Raw genomic sequence first — 25,251 nt, 5'->3', positions numbered from 1 at the left:
TTCAATAATCTGTTAGAGAACTGCCGGTCTGCTTTATCAAGGATCTCTCTGTTAGCATTCAGCACGCTGCTGTGCCTGGTAATGTGCTCCGGGCCGTAATTTCTGCCTGTGTCTCGGTTGGATCTGAACATAAGTGAGATTTATGGTGTCAGCCTGAGTGACACGGGCAGCATGAAAAGTAGCGAATCTGCTGCCTGTCCTGCTGTTGCGATTAGCCTCTGCCTCTTCCTGCACTAGCACATCCACAGCCTGACCCCACCATGGATACAACAACAAATGAACAGGTCAAGCGCAGTGTTGAGTTGGGGATTTTAGGCCCTGCATTATTCATGGAGCAGAAGAAAGAAGAAAGGGTGGTAAACACAGTATATACTTATTCTGTACACCTATTATTGTAGGCCCTTTATCGTTTCCACTGCCCTAAAACCAACAATCTTACCAGATAAACCCAAAAGATCAACAACCTGAGAAAACCTGAGACACCGATTGTGATGATTTTAAAACAATGATTAATGACATGTCATTGGACAAGAGTCTCTTTATGATCTTTCAGGTGACATTTCAAGAGCAAAATCATGAATAAAAAAGGGCTATGAATGAAGTATGCCAATACTCAAACTACTCTAAATGAAATATTCATAGTTCTGATAAACATTTTCATCCCTTGGCGATAAAGTATGCGTACGTGTACGGAAAGTTAAATGGGAGTAGAGGGATAGTGAATGATGTGCTGTAGACATTAAATGCCACTCAGGCAATGTCCTGAAGCTATTAAGCAGACATGAAGAGACATGTCCTTTCATCAGTTCCTCTCTGCACATTGTGCAATGTTCAATGTGGCACTTCCTCCCTTCTATTCCAGTGGGTGTTTAATTGGCTAGAACTGAGAAACATGGAGGAGAGTGGGAATAAAGGCCTTGGTACTGTCGCACCATGCAGAGCGATACATCACTGCATGACAGCGCATTGAAGTGGCGGGATGGTTGTGAAGCCAACATGCTGCCTTTTAATGAGGGTCTCTCTCATGCTCCTTCCTCTTCTCTTCCCACTCTTTGCTCCTCCGACAATGAGCCAATTCCACTCCAGTCTTCCCTTTTCCTCGCTACTTCCCAGATGACCGGATGAAGGTTGCAGCGTTATAGGTGGCACACAAAGAGCTCCAGTGAGTGGCAGTGCCCTCGGAGTCTCATGCTGGTCAGAGATCAGTTCTGCTCATTACTGTTGGTTGTGGCTGGTATGGAAAAAAAAAAACCGACTCTTTTGCTGCTTTGATAGCTGATCTGCTCCAGAAATGGTCAGTTTGAAAGAAGAGGTAATGGGAGATCATGGTGAGGATCATATGGACAGGATAAATGGTTGACTCAAAACGACCAGTCTTACTATCGCTTAGTTGGTACCTCATTCACTAATTAGGAAATATTATAGAAAGGGCACTTCGTTCCTTGTCTAAGCACATAGTTGAACTCAACCAATATGTGAAAGAGCTGAATTGTCAGGCGGATGGCTGATAGTGAAGGGTGTAGAATATTGTGGCCCATGGAATATTTGCTTGTGTTACTTCTAAAATTCACAATACTGTAGTTCTTAATGTTTTTCTGTTCCTTATTAATTACATGCATACTGTATGCCTACTAACCCAATTACATTACATTGAGCTGACGCTTTTATCCAAAGCGACTTACAATAAGTACATTCGACCAGGAAGACACAACCTTGAAGAAAACAGAATCATATAAGTACATCAGGTTTCATAGAGCCAAACATTTCAAGTGCTACTCAACTGGCTTTAGATAAGCCAGTTGAGCCATTAAAGCTAGTTAAACATGTAAGGCTATATCTTGTGCATTTAATCCATATACAGAAGTGTTAAAATGACAAGTTGTGGTATTATGGGGGCAGATTTGCTTCACTTATTGTTTGGCTAGAAGCAACGTCTTGCTCGGATCTTTACTGGTTGCCTGACAATATTTCTGAAAGTCAATGTATTTCCCACATTTTCAAACCCTTCTTTTATGGGAAATTCATTATCATTCCCTTTTGTTGTTTCTGCAAAAAGCTCAATGTAGAACCACTGTCTTTATATATCAAATTCCATGACCTATTGTAAGTGTCTCTGACAAAAATGAAAATAATAAAGCATTTTACTTCTGAATGTCTGACCTGAATTTAACTTTTGATGACTAGGCCAGTGTGTTAAGCAGCATAGTAAAACAGAGAATATTAGACAAAAGACAAGGCACTGATAATAATAATAATAATAATAATAATAGATTTAATTTGTTAGCGATTTTACAGGTGCTCAAAGACGCTTTACAGATATAGTGAAGGGAAAAGAAAAGGAAGGAACAACAAATAAATATATAGTTAAAGTCAAATAATACAAAAACAATCACACATTAAAAGCCAGATTGAAGAGGTGATTCATCCCGACACTTCTCACAGTATCTAAAAGAAAAAGTGCAGCATAAAGTTGTACGGAAACTCAGGAGCACTCAGTGGTGGAGTGATTTATGTTGTATTGTCCCCTCCCCTCCCCGAACTTAAAAAGAAGGGCAACCAATGACGTCTCAAACTCTACAACCTAGCTGCTTGGTCAGTTATGCAAGAGGATTAACACCTCGTGGAAAATATTGATGTTTAAGTCACATAGAAAAGCTCTCAACAGTAAATTATTTATGAGTGAACATGATTTAAGAGGTAAACTTTGATTGTGGGGAAAATGCCACAATGACAAGCTGCTGACAGCAATAATCCCCCCACAAATATTAATTATAGTCTTATCTGTCCTTGATTCTTTACACAAGTTGCTGACAGTTCTGTATAATTAAGTGTTTTACAATGCAAAGAGTCTATCCAGGGTCTATTTTAAATACTTTATTTTCTGAAGTGCCAAACAAAATAGGACAGCAAATAAGTGTATGCACTGCAAGTACTCTGTGCTGCATACATTCACCTTCAGGGTATCTCTTATAAACACACCACTCTAATAATACGAGTGCATTAAAAGAGGGATTATTATTGTCTGTACCTGCAAGATAAAGTTAGGAATTATCTCGGGTGGTGGTGGAGGTTCAGAGCCACCCGCTGGAGTCTAGTGGCCATGAAATGCGCTTCATGCTGTGAAAATGAGGTTTTGAATAAAACATGGCTGAACGTGGAAGAACAATATTTTACATTTATAGGATAAATCCCCTGCAATTCTCATGAATACCACACCTGTAATATATCTAGATCAATGGGTCAGAAGGGAGGGGAGGGTGTCCCTGGTGAGTTTCATCAATAGTCAGACTCAGCTCCGGAGGAATCAAGGTCAGGCATCAGTGACCCATCTAGCTCTCTGCTCACCTGATGACTGAGAGAACTGCAGAGGCTTATGGGAGGGAGCTGCTGGGTGCTTTGACTGATGCTGGCTCTGGTGCTGTGAAGGCTCTCTGGTGCCCCTGCTGTTTGCCCATTGAGCTGGGAGGCTAGAAGGCCAGGGAACAACCCTCCCTGCTCAAGTCTGCTCAATTTCAGCCCAATGTCTATCACACTCAGCCGATCGATGAAGAGTTCTTCCCCAACAGCCAACCATGCCTGTGGGGGATGACCTCCTGATCTCTGGTCTGATTTCTTCTCCCGGCTCTGATCGAGATCTATACTAGCAGCTTAGCTTGGCTAAGCTTGGCTTGGCCTCTGGACACAGACCTCTCTCAGCGGGCATAAAGGTCAGCTCCACTGTAGAGTCCATTACCGCTTAAAAAAATACACACATTCCTCTCAAACCTCAGTGGGCCAAGATAAAAGTTGGAAAGAATAGAAGTTGGCCACTGTGGAGTGGGATGTTAACAATTATGGTGAGATGTGAGATATGGACGTGTGACGACCCTGTCACTCCGAGATTGATCTGTCAGTCTACATCCTGCCCTTCTCCTCATCCCTGCAGCATTCTTTGTTACCTTGCTGTACAAACTATTTACACGAGAACTGACAGGCTGAGGAGAACAAAGAGGGCTGAGGTGACGTGGATTAAGGTTCAAAGCATTCAATTAGAGAAACTAGAATACACTATTCTGTAAGTGGTTCCAAAGGGTACAGGCCTTCACCGTTTTCTGTGTGCAAAGCAAAAAAAAACTTGTACACAAATGCATGAATCACACAATGCATCCATTCTTCTAAGAATCACAATGGTACAGTAAACAAGTTATCTGACCTCGCTCCCGGAGGAGCTTTTAAAAGCATTGTGGGAAGGTTAGTTTGAATGACTGATAATTATCAGTTTAGCAGAGATAGATTCCGCTGCAGCCAAATGTATTAATTTAACAAGGATCACATACAAGGAAGGTTATGTGAGTGTGTGCTTTAAAAGGTAACAAACTCAGCTCATACAGTCGCTATATGGCATTTAAATTAAAAAAGCATCTCAGGGTTAATCGTCTTCTTGAGTGACATTGGAGAACTTTGCTATTAACCTCAGTGTATCTATTTTTTTTCAAAGTAACTCCCAGTTTAGCTTAGTGTCATAAGGTACAGTAATTCAGCTCATAACTTCCTCACTTGTTACCATACATGCACTCAGGGAAAATGTGTCAGTACTGTTGCATGCCCTTTACCTCCTGACCTGGCAAAGGACTGTGGGAACATGGATGTATTAAGCCATAAAGTGTAGAGGACTTCCATGTGTTGTGGATGAAGTGACCATTCATCACAATCTGTTGTGCCAATTAGCATTACATGTAGTACACATGTGCATTAGGGGTGCAACAACTAATCGACTTAATCGATTAAAATCGATTACCAAATTAGTTGCCAACTAATTCAGTCGTCGATTCGTTGGTGACGTCATCACGTGTGTTTTACGAGCCGTTAAGCTCCAACGTTATTGGTCTTTTTATCGGTACTGGAGACATGTAACAAATATATGTCATGTATTATTGCTACAAAAACATTATATCGCAGTCTTACTGTCACCAACTCGTTTCTAATATGCAAAAAGACAAACAAATGCGTCTATGGTGTATTTTCGATCAGATGAGATCTCTCTCTCCCTCGTCTGTGTGCGAGGGGGCGGGGCAGTTTACACAACACATCCTCACTCCCAGGTCGGCCTATGTTGACGTTATGTCAAGTCCCCTGTCGGCTTTTTCCAACGCAAGGGGGGGGGCCTTAGCGTCCATTTTCAACGCAAGGGGGGGGGCCCTTAGCGTCCATTTTCAGCTTTCCGGGATGTAAATATGTTTCTATGGACGCTCATGGAAGCACGGCATTCGTTTGTGTCGGCTGCCCTTAAAGGCAATGTCAGCGTCCATTCTCATTGGATAACGGAGAATTGTACACCCGGAAGTAAGTATTCCCCTTACTGTCGATTGATTTTACAGTGATATCTGCACTACTCATCGACTAAAAAACACCAGATTATCCTTGTTAATTACACAACATTGATTGGTTTAAATTGTGTGCAATGCTTTTGTATTTTTCCCCTTCGATTCGGAGAAACAAATGTTTTTTCGGAGTAAAGGATGGCAGAAGACACTACATTACCCAGAATCCCCAGCTATCGTTTGGACTACACCATGTGCTCTGTTTGACGTCACGTGATCTTCAAATTTCTCCCTGCAGAAAAAAAAAACATGGCCGAACTTCGTTTTATTCTCTGTGGAAAATGCCTATTTTAGAGTTAGTTTGGCCATTAAAATGCGTTTTGATGTCATTTGATGCGAGAAATATGAGTTGTTATTTCAGATTATGTGTGCAGTGGATGTACATGATCTTTAGTTTGCTAGTTATTACGAAGATTACTTCAGGAAATTGCGTCCATAACGTTTTCATTGTTACCAAGGTGGTTGCTAGGGACGCTGCTATCAATATTATTTCTGTTATGTTGTGTAACTGTTTAATGGTGTTATCTTTATTGCTACCCCCTTCCCCGTCAATGTATAGTGTTGGTCCACAGCGCAAACATATTAGTTTAACAAAATCCGCATCTAAAGATAGCCTACGTTATTTCCCCCTGTGCAATTCCAGTCTCACATCTCACAGCACATCGTCATTAACAAATAACGGAAACAGACCGAAAACATTTAAAAAAAATACAATAATGCTTTATTCCGAGTGTGCTTGCTTTTCTCTTTGGAAGTCATCACATAACGGCATTGTAATACACGGTTCGGCTGCATTAAATATTACATATCTGCCGTAGTTCTGTATTTATATAGCCCTGATGAGAAGACTTCTAGACAAACATGAGGAACTGAAAACGTGACGTGGATCATAAATATATCAGCCATTAAACAACATCTTACATTTATTTTTCACACAATACGTCTCCTTGCAGTATCAACACTAATTCGGCTGACTTTTATATTTGATCCAATTGGTAGATAGGCTGTATTTACACCATAAAGGTGCACAGCTGATATAAAGGGACACCTAGTGGTTAAAGCATGTTATTGAATTTCATTATTTGTATTATTAGATATTAATAGGATCCCTATAAAGTATATTAATTACTCGTTATTCTCTACTAATAGTTAATTAAAGACTGTATATAATGACTATTTTGCACATCCCTTTCAAGATTTCAAGATTTTCTAAGGTTTATTGACATATCATATAGGCCTACACAACTATGGTGTAGTTATGCATTGAATGAAAAACTTGGGTCGCAGGTTCCTCAATAGTGCATTACAAGACATCTATCAATAATTGTGCGTACCTCCAGCAATGTTAACTATGTTGAAGCACTTATTTTAACTGATATTATACATAATGTATTATACTCTTATAAGATGTATGTAGATATTTCATCTCCGACCTTGTCAGGTATTGAACAATCAATAAATAAAGAACACAGAATTGTTGAATATAAAACACAGAATTTGTGTGATTATACTGTAGAGGAAACTTCTGTGTAGCATGCAGTGGAGTCACCGACTCAGGAAGGAGACACGGGAAGAGTCGGAGCTTTGATGTCAAACCACTGTGATTTATTTGGAGTTGGTACCAGAGTATTCACATCACAAATCCAAGAGTCAGAGGTTCTGACTCCACGGTAGAGTTGCCACGTCAATTCTGGAGAGCCTCTCTCTTGCCAGCCCATCTAACTGGTTTCGCAGAGAGTAAACAACATATTTGAGGAGATAGCCTAAACAGTGTGGGAACACAGAGCTACTTGCCTCGGACACTTATGACCTCGAAGATTTTACCTTGGAGTCCACAAATACAGAGAAGGAAGTGTCCCAGTGTACCCACAACACAGACCATCTGTATCCCAGTATTGACCGGTCACAGAATGGGAACAATAACATTATTGGCTAAGCCGCCTGTGTCCTTAAAGAAGGTAAACAGACATCGAGGTTTGTCCTGTATGTTACTAATTGGCGTCTTATGATAATTATTTCCACAACATATACTAAATGATTTACAAATAAACACCACTGCATATTTAACTGTTACATATTCTGATGTAACGCAAATGTTCCAACTTGAGATCAATAAATTATATCTTATCTTAAGCTGATCGATGGCTACATGCCATATTTGCAAAATGTGCCTCTGAACCTTAACAAGTGCATGTTTTAGGCTTATCAATTAATGTAATGTAATGTAATGTTATCAATTAACAACAGGGGTCACAAACATAAGACCAGCTGTTAAATAAAGCTCTTCTGACCTTAGCTGGCATATATATATATATTTATATATTAATTAATGCTGCCCATTATGGGCACAAGCAATTTACACCCATTTATTAATTATATGTTTTAAATGTGAGTGTTTCCTATCCCCTAAACCTCCAGGGATGTACACAGTTTAATACTGGCAACTTCTTATTATGGGAAATACAAAAACGTCTTTTAAAATTACAACTCCCAGTAGAGACGTGCCATAGATACAGAACATGTTGCAAAACAGAATAGCCAGCATTTGTAGTTCTGGGGACAGGGTGGGGGAGGGGGGAGGGGGGACGCGGTGGACCCGTTCAAATCCAGTTTTGGACAGTCTGCCGTGATTCCATCCCATTTCAAGTGCTGTTCGAGGCTCGGCGTAACCCTCGGAGCACACTCTCCAATCACAGAGCTTGAGGACTATCACGGGGTTTGTCAAACAGAGCACATGGTGTAGTCCAAACGATAGCTGGGGATTCTGGGTAGTGTAGTGTCTTCTGCCATCCTTTACTCCGAAAAAACATTTGTTTCTCCGAATCGAAGGGGAAAAATACAAAAGCATTGCACACAATTTAAACCAATCAATGTTGTGTAATTAACAAGGATAATCTGGTGTTTTTTAGTCGATGAGTAGTGCAGATATCACTGTAAAATCAATCGACAGTAAGGGGAATACTTACTTCCGGGTGTACAATTCTCCGTTATCCAATGAGAATGGACGCTCACATTGCCTTTAAGGGCAGCCGACACAAACGAATGCCGTGCTTCCATGAGCGTCCATATAAGCATATGGACATCCCGGAAAGCTGAAAATGGACGCTAAGGGCCCCCCCCTTGCGTTGAAAATGGACGCTAAGCCCCCCCCCCTTGCGTTGGAAAAAGCCGACAGGGGACTTGACATAACGTCAACATAGGCCGACCTGGGAGTGAGGATGTGTTGGTTTACACAAACGCAGCTGCTACATGCAGCAACACACGGCGGAGATGGCGGAGAGAACGCGCTCTGAGGTGTGGTTAAACTTTACCCGTCTCGATGTGGACAATGCTCGTTGCCAAAAGTGCAATAAGAGTTTAGCATGTAAGGGCGGTAACACGAGCAATTTGTCTAAACATTTAGCAAAAGCGCACCACATTCAGACGGAGAAATGCACCGGGTTCGACTGTCTTTCTAGTAGCTCTGTAGCCCCATCCACGAGTAACTTTCCACGTCAGGTGTTATGTATGCTAGCAGCACCACACAGAGTTAACTACATTATACAAGCATGGGTTAATGATTAGAGGTAACTGAGTTACTCTTTATTTTGTTAAAGTTTCAGCTATTCTGTTTACAGTTCTGTCATCAGATTATTTAATACGATTTGTTAAAACATTGTTGTTTCTTTTGATGTGAAATATTATTTATTTAATTTAAATAAAAAGCAATGTTAATTTTGTTCAAAATGTGTTTAGTTTATTTAATAATATAATAATAATTTAATAATATATGTATTTTTGAATCAAGTATTCATCTTTATTGTCTTCATTGTTAGTTTCCACATGCCTAAAACAACCTCAAGCTAAATCTAAAAGTGTATGGCTAAAGCGTTTGAGAAATTGTGCAAGGCATAATAGTCCGAATAGTCGATTAATCGTTTCATTAATCGATAGATTAATCGATTATCAAATTAGTCGTTTGTTGCAGCCCTAATGTGCATACTGCGGCAGCCTCAATCACTGCTACCACTTCATCATCAACCTCTAAGCTGTAGTAGATGCTAATGACTTTTATGTTTGAAGGTCCATCTATCAACCCTTCATTGTAAAATGTATGACTCATTCTGCTTCATCCTGATCCACTGAAAAGCGGGTGCATGCTACCAAGTCTGCCTTAAGTCAGGTACTTTAAGCAGAGTGTACAGTACATGCTCTTTTGATAAACATCTTGCATGATATTGCATGCATCCATGCGGCACTCCTGCAGGATTAGCTGGGATAAGTGCTCATGTCTGTATGACTAACTATGCTTTTGATAAATGGCTCTCCTGATCTCACTTGCCTGGCAGAGAAGATGTGCATTGCAACAGAGGTAATGGAATTGAAAGGAGTAAAATGAAACATTCATTGGAGGATGTTGATAGATGACTTTATCATGTGAGAGCAGAAGTGGCCAGAGAAGGCCAGGGTGATGATGTATTGTTTAACGATACATTGGAGCGGTTGTGAATACAAACGGCTGCTTTCATTTCTCCTCATCTCTATGCCCGCGAATGCTCATGTGAGTGAGCACAGTTTGGTGTCTCGGCTGGAGCAGGAAGACTGATGAGTCCAGATATGATGTATGCCCTGTCCTCCTGCTCCCTCTCCATCACCAGGCATCCACAGCATGGGTAATGATGATGAGGGCAGCCTGGACAGGAGCGCATTACTTCACGATGGTAAAAGATAATGGACCAGCCTCCTACTGTGCAGAGGAATTCGCTCAGGCATCCAATTACTGCCTTTAAAATTCATCTAAAGATGACCCAAAAAAACACACAGCTCTTTCATACTTTAAGTGAAATGGAGAATGCCAACATGAGGGGGCGGAGGGTGACAAGGGAGGCAATTAATATACATCCCCCAGAGAATTCAGTACAAGATCCTCCTGATGACATACAAAGCCCTCCATAACCTGGCCCCATCCTACCTGACTGACCTCCTCCACAGACACACTCCCACTCGCTCCCCTCCGCTCTGCTACTGCCAACCTCCTGTCCCTCCCCACCCGGACCAACCTCAAGTCCTGGGGCGACAGAGCCTTCTCCGTTGCTGTACCCACCCTCTGGAACTCACTACCCCAATCCGTCAGAGATTCTTCCTCCCTCACAGCATTCAAAACATCACTTAAAACCCACCTGTTCAACACTGCATTCAACCACTGACCACCCCCCTCCCCCCCTATTTTCTGTTCTGTTTATCTCTTTTTGTATTTCTTTGTTATCTATTTTTTCTTTTTTTTCCGTCTTTTTTTCTCCTCTTAATTCTCTGTCAAAGCGTCTTTGAGTTTCATGAAAAGCGCTATAATAAGTCCCATGTATTATTATTATTATTATATATTAATGTATGTTTGTCTGGAGTGAGGTGACACTATAGGGGGAGAGGAGAGGTAGAGAACAGCAGATGAAGAGAAAACCAGTCAGTATTACATTAGACAGAAAGGGTTCGTGGCGTTTCCTTGCTCTAAACCGATTTAGATTTTGAGTACTCTTTTCATTTTCAGCTTTTGAAATAATTGCTGCATTTGCAGAAATGACTGCTTTATGGTTTGAAATTGGTGACAAAGTGGTGAGCGGTGCTCTGAGCCCTGCTAATGCAGGTTTATCTGTGGCAATACACAGGAGGAGCCTTCTTCAAAGGGAAAAAAGAGTTTTGTCTTTCAAAACGTTGTTGCTGCACTCCCAGAGGTGTCACCCATGGCAGAGCCCATCACTTGGCTGGAAAAATGCAATAAAAATACCTTTTTATAATAATTGATTCCAGCAAGGGCATGGTAATTTAGACCATGATATAAATTGGCTTGGTACGGGTCAGTGGAGCAATTGAAGTAATAGGCCATAAATGTGATCAAACCCAAAATAAGCTTCTCATTAGCTTTATTACATTACAACCTTTTGAGACATGGTCAGTTATGGATCTTCATTTGGTTTATGAGTTTATTCCTGGTCAAAAAACAATTACTGCAGCTTTTCCATTACGACTAAATACAGTCTAGACTCTAGACTAATTAGTGCTCATTACAGATGAAAAGACCTTCTAGAGCAAAACCACGGAGCTGTTGTGTCAACAGATGCCTTCAGCATGCTCTGTGAAGTCTCCCCTCTCAACTTGATTAAAAAAGTGTGTTTCTTCCTCTCCGCCTTCTCTGAAAACACCACACTTTTTCCCCTAGTCTTTTCACTTCGCCTCTTTTCATCTGTAGCCTTGATTCACAGCCTACATCACTGATCACTACTTCAAAATATACAACATAGACAAAAAAAGGCTTGGAGTTCATCTTAACATGGAGTTACAATTGTAGCTAACTAAGAAGATAGCTAGATAACCATATAACCCTTAAGCAATATTGTGTGATATTAATGCTGACTGTCTGATGTTATTTTGCTAATACTAAACAGAACTGGCTTACCGCCATGTTCTGTTCAATACTTCGGCTCTCAGAGACACAGATTTTTTTCTCAGGAGTTAGGGGATGAAACAAGAGGCATACACACGAGTAAATGTCGGACTTGCAATCGACCAGTGGTGCAAAAGAAGATAAGTCAATGTTGCTCTGATTCTGCTAGCTGAGTGAATAATGTTCAAAGCTTGGGAAAAAGGGATAAATCGACATATTTCAGATCAGTTGCTGAATGCTGACTAACCACGGCCTCAGAGATTTCCACAGAATTTGTTCAACACTTGTTCAACTCTATCCAAGGCTCATAGACATTGTTCTTATAAATCTTCCAAATCTGAACTCCAGAGTAGTGGACACCTGTATTATGTTCAGTCAACTTGTACTCCTTTTCCTCTGCAGTACAGATCTAATTGCAACCAACAGTCTCTAGCAGCAAAAGGAAATTGGATCTTGTGGGCTGACATATTTGAATTGTTACATCGGCGTGGTTTTCCATGATGATATTCCCATATTGCAATAGTGGTGTTCCCCGTTTTAAAGTCATCCACCATTTGTTTTATGAACATTTGGATAAAGCTGTTCCCTGGTCTCCCAGTCACTACATCCCACCACCAACGAAGCATTACTGGGCATGTTAGAACATTTCTTCTGTCCGCCCACATTTCATATAGCTCTGCTACATCTCCATCTTCACGACTATTAGTGACTTCAGTTATGCTGTGACGTAACTGGTTTTCTTTTCGAATCACTGATTTTGTTTCCCCTTTGGAAGACGCAATATGGGGATATTGGGCGATGTGTGTGTGTGTGTGTGTAAGGGGGGTTGACAGCACTGCTCTTACATTACTTCCTTTTTTTCTATCAGTGAGGAGTGTAGCAGGGGGAAGGAAGAGGAACTTATCTGTGGGCCTTTCATGCCACAGTGATCCCAAGTAATCTAATTCAGCCTTCCTCTTTCTCGCTTGTGTGCTTCTTATATTGGTGCATGCAGATTGAAAAAAGCTGTGTGTGTGTGTGTGTGTGTGTGTGTGTGTGTGTGTGTGTGTGTGTGTGTGTGTGTGTGTGTGTGTGTGAGAGAGAGAGTGTATAAGAGTGAGGAGACAGAAAAGAGGACAGAAGGAGACAGACAGAGTTAATGAGTGCTGAATGTGTCTGCATGAGTATTTGTGTTGTGTGTTAAGTACCATGGGGTGGCTGGGGATGATGTACACCTTGGGAAGTTGTCTGTGCGGAAGAAGCACTTGGACAAAAATGAATTTGAAAAGCGAAGAGAAAGTCTCATGATGGAGTAAAAATAAAATAAGTCTTAAATAATCAACGTCTTTTCAAAAAAGGCTGAAGATGTAAATGTTTCAAAATATCAACACATTCTGACATGATAGCAGCTAATTCACTGAATCACTGACAGGTCCTCTAAAAGAATAGCTAATCAATGTAAGGAACAGGCTAAATGAAGTCTTTCTGCACAGCCAGGTCACACACACAGTTTAATACACATCTTAATCTCATGAGACGCTCCTACCTAAATAACTCTGTCCCTAATTTATGTAATCCTAGTTTAGCAAATCATTCTAATATCAGGTTAATTGAGATGGATTTTTGCCACTGTAATGATTTATAGTGAGCCATTAAAATCCCTTCTTTTATGAAAAAATGGAGCAGGTTGATTGAAGAAATGCTTGTTAGATTTTGAAGGGTTGGACACTTATTTTACAAAAACAATACAGGTGACTTTTTCTCTCCTTCATCATACCATTGAAAATAAAGTTAAATAAACAGGATTTTATTCAAAACGTGTTTTCCTTATCCAGACAATAGTGAATTATGGTCAATTATTTTTTAAGTAGAGATTTTGAGGGATAACAATGTGAATCAAAGTTGCAATACTTTTGTCAGTGGAAGATGTAAAAGCAAACTATGTATTCCTAGAGAAAAGGAAGCAGGCTGCCGATTAATCAGTGACATGAAAAAGATGTGAGAGAAGGAACTCGAACAATACTGCAGCATTAAACACATAGCTTCAATTATCCTGAGAATGGATCAGTGGGTGAGGCTGCGCCGCATTCCTCTGAATCAAGGAACAGCCACCCACATGCATCTATCATCCACACAGCTACGGGCAATACTTAGAGAATAACACTGACACAACAGTCAGGTCTTTATCATGCAGATCAGAAGCACCGAAATAAAAAATGAATGCTATTTTTGTTTTAGCAATCAGCGCTGAGGTGGCAGTATGCTTTCTCTTAAGTCGACACACTTTGATGTTGCTCATTTGTTCACCTGAATGTTCTTGATCTAAATCAGAAGCAGTGCACTCTGGGTCGCTGTACAAAACTCGCAATGTGAAGTTCTATAGGGGGAGCTTGGCTTAATCTACACAGAGTACTGCGCCTCGCTCTGGGCTCCCCTCAGGCCAGAGCCAGACTGCTGACCCATCTGAGGCCTGCTGGGAGCCAGAGAGGCTTCTAGCAAAGTCTGCGAGCACAGACCCACGCCATCGCTCTGCCTTTTTTATCCAAGCAGCAGTACGTGGAGAAAGTAATCAGATCCTTTACTTAAGTAAATATAGCAATATGACAGTGTAAAAGGTCTTTGTTACAAATACACATGCAGGTAAACTTACATTATAACATCAAAATAAAATATATTTTTAAAAAGGTTATATATGTACTGTATGACTCAGTATGCAGGATGGCCACTCAGAGTGTTTTGGGGTAAATGATTGCAGAATATTGATTTTGTAGCTGGATATGGTCAAACTAATTGCACTTTTTTGTATATTGTTGAGTAGTGTAGGAGTTATTCAAGAAAATGTTTGAGTGTTTGGCTTATTTTGATTTGTTTTCAAAAGATTGGATAGCACTAAAAGCACCTCTGGTGTGTGTAGGCAGGCAGGTCCAGGACCTTTTTAGAAACTAATCACATATTTTGTGAAATCCTAATCCTAAATAATTTAAACTTGACATCAATTTATGAATACATGTGCATGTAGTATTTTTAGGCCAGAATATTTTACTCAGCAAGGTGTAAAAGCAAACATCCTTGGAGCTCAGCATGCTATGATGTTGTACTTAAATTCTTAATTGAACATCTTCTAAAAACATATGACTAGTTTGAGAATACATTCATGTTCCTCCCCAAGACTTCAACCAGACATGATTACAAGTGCAGAAAGGTATTTCAATTATGTGTTGAAAGAAAATATATGCAAATGTCCACTTGAAGTGTAAATTAAAGAATGTTGTGCTCGACATTTCACAGTGCAGCCATCTCTCTGGGAGTGGCAGTGTGCTGGAAGCGGCCTCACTCACCATGGCCAGTGGCACGATGCCCGCCAGGTCCTCCTGCGCCAGCTTGATCTCCGTCTCAGCCTCTTGTGTGGCAGCACGACTGGACGGGTACTCCACCTGCCAGGCCATCCATCGGCTGCCCAGCGGCTCCGGAAAGCTTTCCATTTTCAGATCCACCTGGAGCACCCTCTGAACTCCCATTTCAGACCTGCCAGATAACAGTAAAAAAGTGTCAATGAATGGTTAAGCAGATGGCTGAGCGAGAGTTGAAAAAGGTACAGCATGTGTGGATGTGCTTGTGTTCCTGAGCTTATTCCACTGCTTAAATGACGGCAAAAAGCTAAAGCTGATGAATGTGCCTGTGGTTGAAATCTATATTTTACCAACTGAGATTCTTCAAAATGTCAGGTCTCTGTGTGTTTGCCTCCCTGGTCAACATGTGATGGAATAATATCGCACCACCTTTTTCTATATTCCACTCACAATTTTCCAAATTGATATGCACTGTAAATAGAGCAATAATTTCATGGCTGGATCACAGGGAAGTTCAAAGGTATGCTTCAGCAGGCGTCACCCCCGCTAAGGTGTTGATGTTGGGCTTCGTCACCGGTGCCCTTGTTTGCCGTACTAGAGCGTAAATAAATGACACATTTTGGCACGATCTAAGGCAGGCCCGAACTAAGTCAGACAAATTGAGAGCGTTGATAATAAAATGTCCCCGTAGCGCTATAAGTCTCTGGTGCTCAGTTTAAATAAAGCCTGGAGGCAGAAAAGGTCAGCTTTACACGGGAGCCGGAGGAGATGGGAAATGGCACAAGATCTGCTAGCCACATCTTGCGTGTCAAATGGCGGGACTTGGGGCCAATACATTTCATGCATGGTCTCTGTGGCACACTGGCACAAAACAGCAGCGTGTAATTTGAACATGGTGAGGGGGAGAGAGACAGAGAAGAGGAAAGATGAATAAATCCACATAGTATTTAGTTTGGAGAGAGAGGGGGCATACAGTATAACATGTATCAAATACTGTAAAGCACAAGGCAGAAAAAAGATAACTTACATTCTAAATTCAGAAGTAGAATAAACAAAACATTGCCATAAAACAGATTATTCATGTGAGAAAGTCAACAGAGCAAATGTATGACACCTAAATTATAAATAGGAGACTAAAAACAGTAAAACAATAAATAATGGAAAATGTTGTATCCAGTGCTCTCATATTCACGTAGGTCTGACACTATTTCCACATCATACTCATTGTATTCAGTTTTATTCTGAAAGAATGAAAGATGTGTTGTGCAGCAGAACACAACAACCCAATTTTCACATCCAACAGAGGTATGTATGAATAATTAAGATGACAACCAAATAACTTGAGTCACATTTCATAACAGCGTTCCAATCAGAGCACCGAGCAACTGAAGGCGTAGTACGACATCATGGACTTACATAACCCGTCCCACAATGCTTTGGGAAAAGACAGATGCTAATCTCAGGCCGGTAAAAACCGGAGGTTCATCAGGCAAACAGATGATGCTCTGAACGTCCAGAAATAAACATTTGAGAGTTTTTAGAGTCAGTGAGCGCCACACAGGACCTGTGTCAGCCATCAGCAGAAATGGCCTACTTTCTACAGCACACGCACACTTTTGCTCCGGAAAATACACACTTTAGGCATGCAATTAGAAAGACAGGCAAAAGAATGAAAGAGACTGCACAGCACAAATGTTTCATTATACACCACCAAGTACATGAGCTAAACTCCCACCTTCACAAAATTAAAGAGCCTCAAGATAAAGACAGAAAAGTTGACTGATATTTGCTTTTCCTCCCCCTTCAGAAATGTCAATTATTTCCCTCCTCGCATCAAGTTGGCAGAGTTAAATAGCAGCTGCGAAAGTTATTAAATGTCATGAATTTTATTTTATTCCATCTTAGAATAGAAATGGCAGAGAATTTAGATTATAAGAATTGACATCGTAGGTTAAAATTAGACCCTCTGCTTTATTTTAACATGGAGACAAACTGTTTGTATTTTTTGTGACAGAAATATCCAACTTCAAAAGATGACAGCAATATAAAAACAAGGGAAAGTGAAGGCAAGGAAAGAAAAGGATCTTAGGCTAGTGCAAAGTTGAGATCAATACAAAGCGAAGACATTCAAAGACATGCAAACTATGAATGGCAGAGTGGAGAACAAGTGAGTTTGCAATATAGTAAAACATGTAAAAGCATTATATAATAAAGAAATAACATGTTATAAGTAGTTCATTTATTGCATTTTTTATGGTGACTTAAAACCAAAGCTGCTGTAGGTTGTATATCAAGCTAGCCAATAAATTGAAAGGTGAACAAGAGTGAACAATGAACATTTGGTCTCTTTAACTCGTGGTAAAAACTTGGCAGCAGTTTTATTTTATTGTCCGCTGCGCTTGCCCCCCATTGAGACACGTCTCAAAATGAAACCTGACAGAAGCGTGAGTGTCGGGGGGGAATAAGACTTTGATGCTTTACACCAGAGTGCCACCCTGAGCCGACCTGCCCTCTTTAAAGTCTGCTAATCGCACAGATCGCTGCGGGAAACTGTTCATTTCTCTGTCACTTCCAGCATGGGGTCTAATTCAATTAGCAGCAAAGGGCCCATGGATGCGTACCACACAGCTGGTCACAGCCTGATAATTATCTGTAAACTAGCTGTGGTTCGGCTGAATCTGAGGCCAGACAGACGACCAAAGGCAATAGAGAGGGGCTCAGTAGATAACAGGCCCTAAAGTTGGAAGCAGCTGGCCCTTTGGCTTTGGAGACCAAAATGGAGAGCGAATCAGACTTGACGGTGCTGCCCGAGACCGCTGACAGCTGACTCCCTGAGAGTAGCAGAGAGATGGCTGTGAAGATGCTGTTTAGGCACATTCAGGATGCACATTCATCACCACGACACCAGCAGATCTGTTCGATACGCAGTGACACACAATGAAACATGAGTGCATAGCTTGGCATCAAAATGTGAAAAGCAGCAATAATAATAATAATTCCTTACATTTATTATAGCGCTTTTTCAATGACTCAAAGCGCTTTACATATACACACATTACACATATATCATACATGCAATGGTCAGATACTGTGGACAATACCCACAGGAGCAAGTTCAGGTGAAGTGTCTTGCCCAAGGACACACCGGCTTTACAGACGCAGCAGCGGCGGGTTTCACCCCTTGATCTGATGATCATTGCACAGCGCACTGCGCCACACCGTCCATCTTCACGCCTCAAGGTCATCGAGGCGCTTTTACAAGTACACATTGGTATTATACATGTACTGTGGACAATACCCACAGGAGCAAATCCGGGTGAAGTGTCTTGCCCAAGGACACAACGGCCTGAAGGATAACACAAAGCATGAATCCCTGGTTAGTTGTGAATATTATTGATATGTTTGTTATCTGTTGATTGTATCAACAGATATTTTGAGTGAGGCGTGTGGCGCAATGGATAGAGCCTTGTTGTTTGGATCAGGGGGTCACAGGTTCCACTGCAGTCAGCATGTCGTTGTGTCCCTGGGCAAGACACTTCACCCCAAGTTGCTCCTGTGGGGATTGCCCACAGTATTGAGTATGTAAGTCGCTTTGGATAAAAAGCGTCTAACAAGTGACATGTAATGTAATGTATCCTATAAATTATGTTAAATGTTAAAATGTTATGTTAAATTAAAATATGTTTATAATCAACATGATCAAAGCAAGGATCTGTTTAGGATGCTATATGTAGTATTTCTATATATCAAAATTAATTTTCAGTTTCTTGCTTAGAGTTAGAGGAGAAGTTTGATAGCACCCTCAGAAACAGCTCTTGGTCTAAAGTGTCCTGAAATGTCCAACCATTGCTTTAATCATTTGATCTATACATGCTGAAAAATACACATCACAAACTCCTACAGCACAGGGTGATGTCTTTGAATAGCTTGTTTTGCCTGGCTAACAGCCCAAAGGCTTCAGAAATTCAATTTCTTATGATAAATAACAGCAAACACTGAACATTGAGAGAATGAAATGGAGTTCAAAGATCTGGATGAAGCAAAGTCTGTCACCAAATATATTTAATTTTTGCCAATGAGTTGTCTTACACTCTGTTCATTTAAACGTTTAGCCAATTATCTAAATAGTTGCTGATTTGTGTCTATCATATTGACTTACCTAGTATTGGTTCCTATCTGCAATTATCAAAAGGTCACAAGGTGTCAGCAGGTAGCTTTCAAGTTCACACAAATATTTTAACTTGGCATAACATCTTCCACATGTCCTTTCCTAAGTATCGTCAACAAATCCAAACTTCCATTGATCGGCTGTCGTCTCTTACTACACAGTCCAAAAAGCTCTTTGCAGAGGTGATTCAGCTCCATCTTATCTTGATGAAAAACTTTAGAGCGCTATTGAATTTAGACTGCAAGAAGGTTAAAGAAAGATAGATTTAAATGTCAAAATGAACAAACAGAAAAAGGAAAAAGTTATTGGAAGAGTTTCCTTTTTAGCAGATTTCAATGGAGAAATAGCTGTAATTGAAAGAGCTTATTTTGTGCCATTATCAAACTCACTGTGTCAATGTGACACTCCTTGTTTAATCTCTCCCTGATGTGGTAGGATCCGTGTGCCCACTGTCGCGCCTGATGGGGATTAGAGAATGAGAGAGAGATACACATAGAGTCTTTGAAAAAAGTGCCATTTTCAGGTCCAATTTAGTCATTTCTCAGCTTGTACATCAAGTATTCTAGACATCCATCTTCTTCACATAATTGTAACATTGTAATAACAGAAACATTTCTGAGCTCAGGCCAGAGTTGTGCATGTTTTATGTATAACATACATGACGCAAGATGTTGAGTACATACCACGAAGGGCCATAACTGTTACTGTGGGTGAAGCAAGCAGGACCCAAATGCAGATTACACTGATATTGCCTTTATTTCAAGGATAAAATAATAACTTGGACAAAACAGAACACTCACTGGTGAACTCAGTCACAAACAAAAGACGAACCAACACTGACAACAGGAAGAGACAAGACTAAATACAGGGAGGGGTAATCACGAGACGAGAAACAGCCGGGCAGGGGAGGAGAAACACAAGGGCCACAGGTGAACACAATCAGACAATTAGACACACCAGGGAAACTAACGACAAGGAGGAAAAACACAGAGGCCCTTTCTCATTTCATCAAATCCCCCTCCTGGACTCCTCGGTTGCGTTCCGATAATCCAAAAATCAGCTCCTAAATTCTAACCCTATCTCCTATTCCTTGACCTCTGAGTGAAACGTCACGGGGTTAAGGGATAGTGGATAGGAGAATTCAAAAGGACTTAGGAGAAGAGACTGCGGTACTTCAGAGAATCTGACCAACACATCCTCACTCCCAGGTCGGCCTATGTTGACGTTATGTCAAGTCCCCTGTCGGCTTTTTCCAACGCAAGGGGGGGGGGGCCTTAGCGTCCATTTTCAACGCAAGGGGGGGGCCCTTAGCGTCCATTTTCAGCTTTCCGGGATGTCCATATGCTTCTATGGACGCTCATGGAAGCACGGCATTCGTTTGTGTCGGCTGCCCTTAAAGGCAATGTGAGCGTCCATTCTCATTGGATAAAGGAGAATTGTACACCCGGAAGTAAGTATTCCCCTTACTGTCGATTGATTTTACAGTGATATCTGCACTACTCATCGACTAAAAAACACCAGATTATCCTTGTTAATTACACAACATTGATTGGTTTAAATTGTGTGCAATGCTTTTGTATTTTTCCCCTTCGATTCGGAGAAACAAATGTGTTTTCGGAGTAAAGGATGGCAGAAGACACTACACTACCCAGAATCCCCAGCTATCGTTTGGACTACACCATGTGCTCTGTTTGACGTCACGTGATCTTCAAATTTCTCCCTGCAGAAAAAAAAAAACATGGCCGAACTTCGTTTTATTCTCGATGGAAAATGCCTATTTTAAAGTTAGTTTGGCCATTAAAATGCGTTTTGATGTCATTTGATGCGAGAAATATGAGTTGTTATTTCAGATTATGTGTGCAGTGGATGTACATGATCTTTAGTTTGCTAGTTATTACGAAGATTACTTCCTGAAATTGCGTCCATAACGTTTTCATTGTTACCAAGGTGGTTGCTAGGGACGCTGCTATCGATATTATTTCTGTTATGTTGTGTAACTGTTTAATGGTGTTATCTTTATTGCTACCCCCTTCCCCGTCAATGTATAGTGTTTGCCCACAGCGCAAACATATTAGTTTAACAAAATCCGCATCTAAAGATAGCCTACGTTATTTTCCCCTGTGCAATTCCAGTCTCACATCTCACAGCACATCGTCATTAACAAATAACGGAAACAGACCGAAAACATTTAAAAAAAATACAATAATACTTTATTCCGAGTGTGCTTGCTTTTCTCTTTGGAAGTCATCACATAACGGCATTGTAATACACGGTTCGGCTGCATTAAATATTACATATCTGCCGTAGTTCTGTATTTATAGAGCCCTGATGAGAAGACTTCTAGACAAACATGAGGAACTGAAAACGTGACGTGATCATAAATATATCAGCCATTAAACAACATCTTACATTTCTTTTCACACAATACGTCTCCTTGCAGTATCAACACTAATTCGGCTAACTTTTATATTTGATCCAATTGGTAGATAGGCTGTATTTACACCATAAAGGTGCACAGCTGATATAAAGGGACACCTAGTGGTTAAAGCATGTTATTGAATTTCATTATTTTTATTATTAGATATTAATAGGATCCCTATAAAGTATATTAATTACTCGTTATTCTCTACTAATAGTTCATTAAAGACTGTATATAATGACTATTTTGCACATCCCTTTCAAGATTTCAAGATTTTCTAAGGTTTATTGACATATCTTATAGGCCTACACAACTATGGTGTAGTTATAAATTGAATGAAAAACTTGGGTCGCAGGTTTCTCAATAGTGCATTACAAGACATCTATCAATATTTGTGCATACCTCCAGCAATGTTAACTATGTTGAAGCAATTATTTTAACTGATATTATACATAATGTATTATACTCTTATAAGATGTATGTAGATATTTCATCTCCGACCTTGTCAGGTATTGAACAATCAATAAATAAAGAACACATAATTGTTGAATATAAAACACAGAATTTGTGTGATTATACTAAATGATTTACAAATAAACACCACTGCATTTTAACTGTTACACATGCTGATGTAACGCAAATGTTCCAACTTGAGATCAATAAAGTATATCTTATCTTAAGCTGATCGATGGCTACATGCCATATTTGCAAAATGTGCCTCTGAACCTTAACAAGTGCATGTTTCAGGCTTATCAATTAATGTAATGTAATGTTATCAATTAACAACAGGGGTCACAAACATAAGACCAGCTGTTAAATAAAGCTCAACTGACCTTAGCTGGCATGTGTGTATATATATTAATGCTGCCCATTATGGGCACAAGCAATTTTCACCCATTTATTAATTATATGTTTTAAATGTGAGTGTTTCCTATCCCCTAAACCTCCAGGGATGTACACAGTTTAATACTGGCAACTTCTTATTATGGGAAATACGAAAACGTCTTTTAAAACTACAACTCCCAGTAGAGACGTGCCATAGATACAGAACATGTTGCGAAACAGAATAGCCAGCATTTGTAGTTCTGGGGACGGGGTGGGGGAGGGGGGGACGCGGTGGACCCGTTCAAATCCAGTTTTGGACAGTCTGCCGTGATTCCATCCCATTTCAAGTGCTGTTCGAGAATCGGCGTAACCCTCGGAGCACACTCTCCAATCACAGAGCTTGAGGACTATCACGGGGTTTGTCAAACAGAGCACATGGTGTAGTCCAAACGATAGCTGGGGATTCTGGGTAGTGTAGTGTCTTCTGCCATCCTTTACTCCGAAAAAACATTTGTTTCTCCGAATCGAAGGGGAAAAATACAAAAGCATTGCACACAATTTAAACCAATCAATGTTGTGTAATTAACAAGGATAATCTGGTGTTTTTTAGTCGATGAGTAGTGCAGATATCACTGTAAAATCAATCGACAGTAAGGGGAATACTTACTTCCGGGTGTACAATTCTCCGTTATCCAATGAGAATGGACGCTCACATTGCCTTTAAGGGCAGCCGACACAAACGAATGCCGTGCTTCCATGAGCGTCCATAGAAGCATATGGACATCCCGGAAAGCTGAAAATGGACGCTAAGGGCCCCCCCCTTGCGTTGAAAATTGACGCTAAGGCCCCCCCCCCTTGCGTTGGAAAAAGCCGACAGGGGACTTGACATAACGTCAACATAGGCCGATCTGGGAGTGAGGATGTGTTGATCTGACAGCACTTTCACTTTCCGACGTGTTTATGATGCTCCAGCGGACGTCGTGAATGTGCGTCTGCTGCTGTGGGGAAACTATGGAAACTACAGTTTTCTATACAGCGGACTACAACATGGATGTATAATAAGAACGAGGGACTACTGTAAACTCATCTAGAGACTCTGCACCGTGCTCTGACGCTGTTGAACGTTTATGAACGGGGACAACAGAGAAACATATTCTTCATGACCAAAGTTGGAATTGAAATAAAAAAGGAAAGTGAAACTTATGCTCGTCACCCTCTCCCTCCGGTCCACATTAATACAAATGATCCCAATACGTATGATTATATGAACTATGAAAAGATCTTAAAATCAATACAAATGTATTTATTATAAACGTTAGTCCTTAACATCTATCACTGTGTGTATCACCATTCAAACATCTTTTAAAAGTTGAACAAACTCCACACAGCTCAGTAAAGACTGTGAGATGTTGACTTTATTTGATCATTTCAGTAAAAACTAACGTTCATATTTCTCTTTTTGATTATAATACTGATGAACGTTCAAAACAAAGCACTTTGGCAACTTACCGCATACGTTTTTAAATGCTTAATAAGCACCGTAACTTTCATGATATAATTTCTCGGTCATAATCGGTTGTTTCAGTGAACGGCCGGCTGCAATGCATTGTGTGGCAACATTTTCTCCTCTCCTTTCGGTAAGGGAGGTCCAGTGGTTCCTAAGCTAAAGGAGGTTATAAGGGAAGTTTGAAACCTCCTTTCCTTTCATTTGGAGAATTGGAACGGCACTTTTAATTATCATGGCTGCCAGTGACGTACTTCCGGGTCATTTCACTCCTCGACTCCTCGGTCCTCCGGTAGTGACCCGGAAATGAATTTCAGCGCGCCTTGTTGAAGGACATCTCATTTCTCTAAATGCACACCGAGGACCGAGGATCGAGCGTCGAGGAGGCTCTCTGGAGGAGCTATAACCGAGGATACACTGATGGGTCCTCCACGGTCCTCCACAGCTCCTTCGTGGATGCATTTCCGGGAACAGAGATGTTTCAAAGAGTCGTGACGCACGGCCGGACTTATCTCAGCCAATGACAGCTCTGCATGCATCCCCTGGATATTATTTTATTAACTGCTCTCATCGAAACGCGATGTTTACAGAGAGAACATCTGTTAGGTCCGTGCAGAAAGCAGAGCAGTGTGTGTAATATATATCACTCAGTATAACAGGCCTACTCTCTTTATTTGCTTTAGTTTAGTAGATATCTACAAACAAAGAGTCCAGATATTTCTAAGACCATTTAGTGCTTCACATAATAAAATACACAACGGCTGTAGCCTGATTATATGCTTTAGGTGGAGCTGTAGGTGTGTGTGGTACAGTGTGTAGGTGTGTGTGTTGTACACATGGTTGTACAGGGTGTAGGTGTGTTGTACAATGCGTCGATGCAGCGGACAGACAGGTCTCAGTTGGTTTGGTGTCCTCTGCTTACTTTTAATACTTGTAAATAAGACTTTTGGCCCGTAATTTATTTCCCTCATTGTAGCGACCAGAGAGGGGGGGGGGGATATATATCCAGTCTCTGATAGTGTTACGTTATTATGAGAGTGCTCGGTTTGATTCTGAAATGGTATATATTTATATATATGTGTGTGTGTGTATGTGTGTGTCCGCATCTGTAGCCTGTTATTGTCTCATTATACCGCACTGTGAATGAATTAAAAGTAAATATATAAGTCGTCATGAACACATCTGTCCATCAGAGTGCTGTGCCTCCTGTCATCATTAATGGACGTCT

The 25,251-nt window shown here is 40.7% G+C and overlaps 1 protein-coding gene across 4 annotated transcripts in view; it reads right to left on the bottom strand.

Moving 5' to 3' along the window:
- si:dkeyp-14d3.1 (transmembrane protein 132C) overlaps positions 1-25,251 on the bottom strand; it is a 184,778-nt gene that overhangs the window by 23,647 nt on the left and 135,880 nt on the right. For 2 of the 4 annotated variants that reach the window (XM_034212668.1, XM_034212669.1), the window contains exon 4: positions 15,096-15,282. In XM_034212668.1, the coding sequence (XP_034068559.1) occupies positions 15,096-15,282 (187 nt within the window). Of the gene's footprint in view, positions 1-15,095; positions 15,283-19,664; positions 19,683-19,958; positions 20,013-25,251 lie in introns of those variants that run through there. The other 2 variants (XM_034212670.1, XM_034212671.1) reach the window with 2 other exon arrangements.

Source organism: Gymnodraco acuticeps, unplaced genomic scaffold (assembly GCF_902827175.1).
Source record: "Gymnodraco acuticeps unplaced genomic scaffold, fGymAcu1.1, whole genome shotgun sequence".
Taxonomy (NCBI): Eukaryota; Metazoa; Chordata; class Actinopteri; order Perciformes; family Bathydraconidae; genus Gymnodraco; species Gymnodraco acuticeps.
The sequence above is the reverse complement of the archived record's forward strand: the minus strand, read 5'-3'. Positions and strand labels throughout refer to the sequence as shown.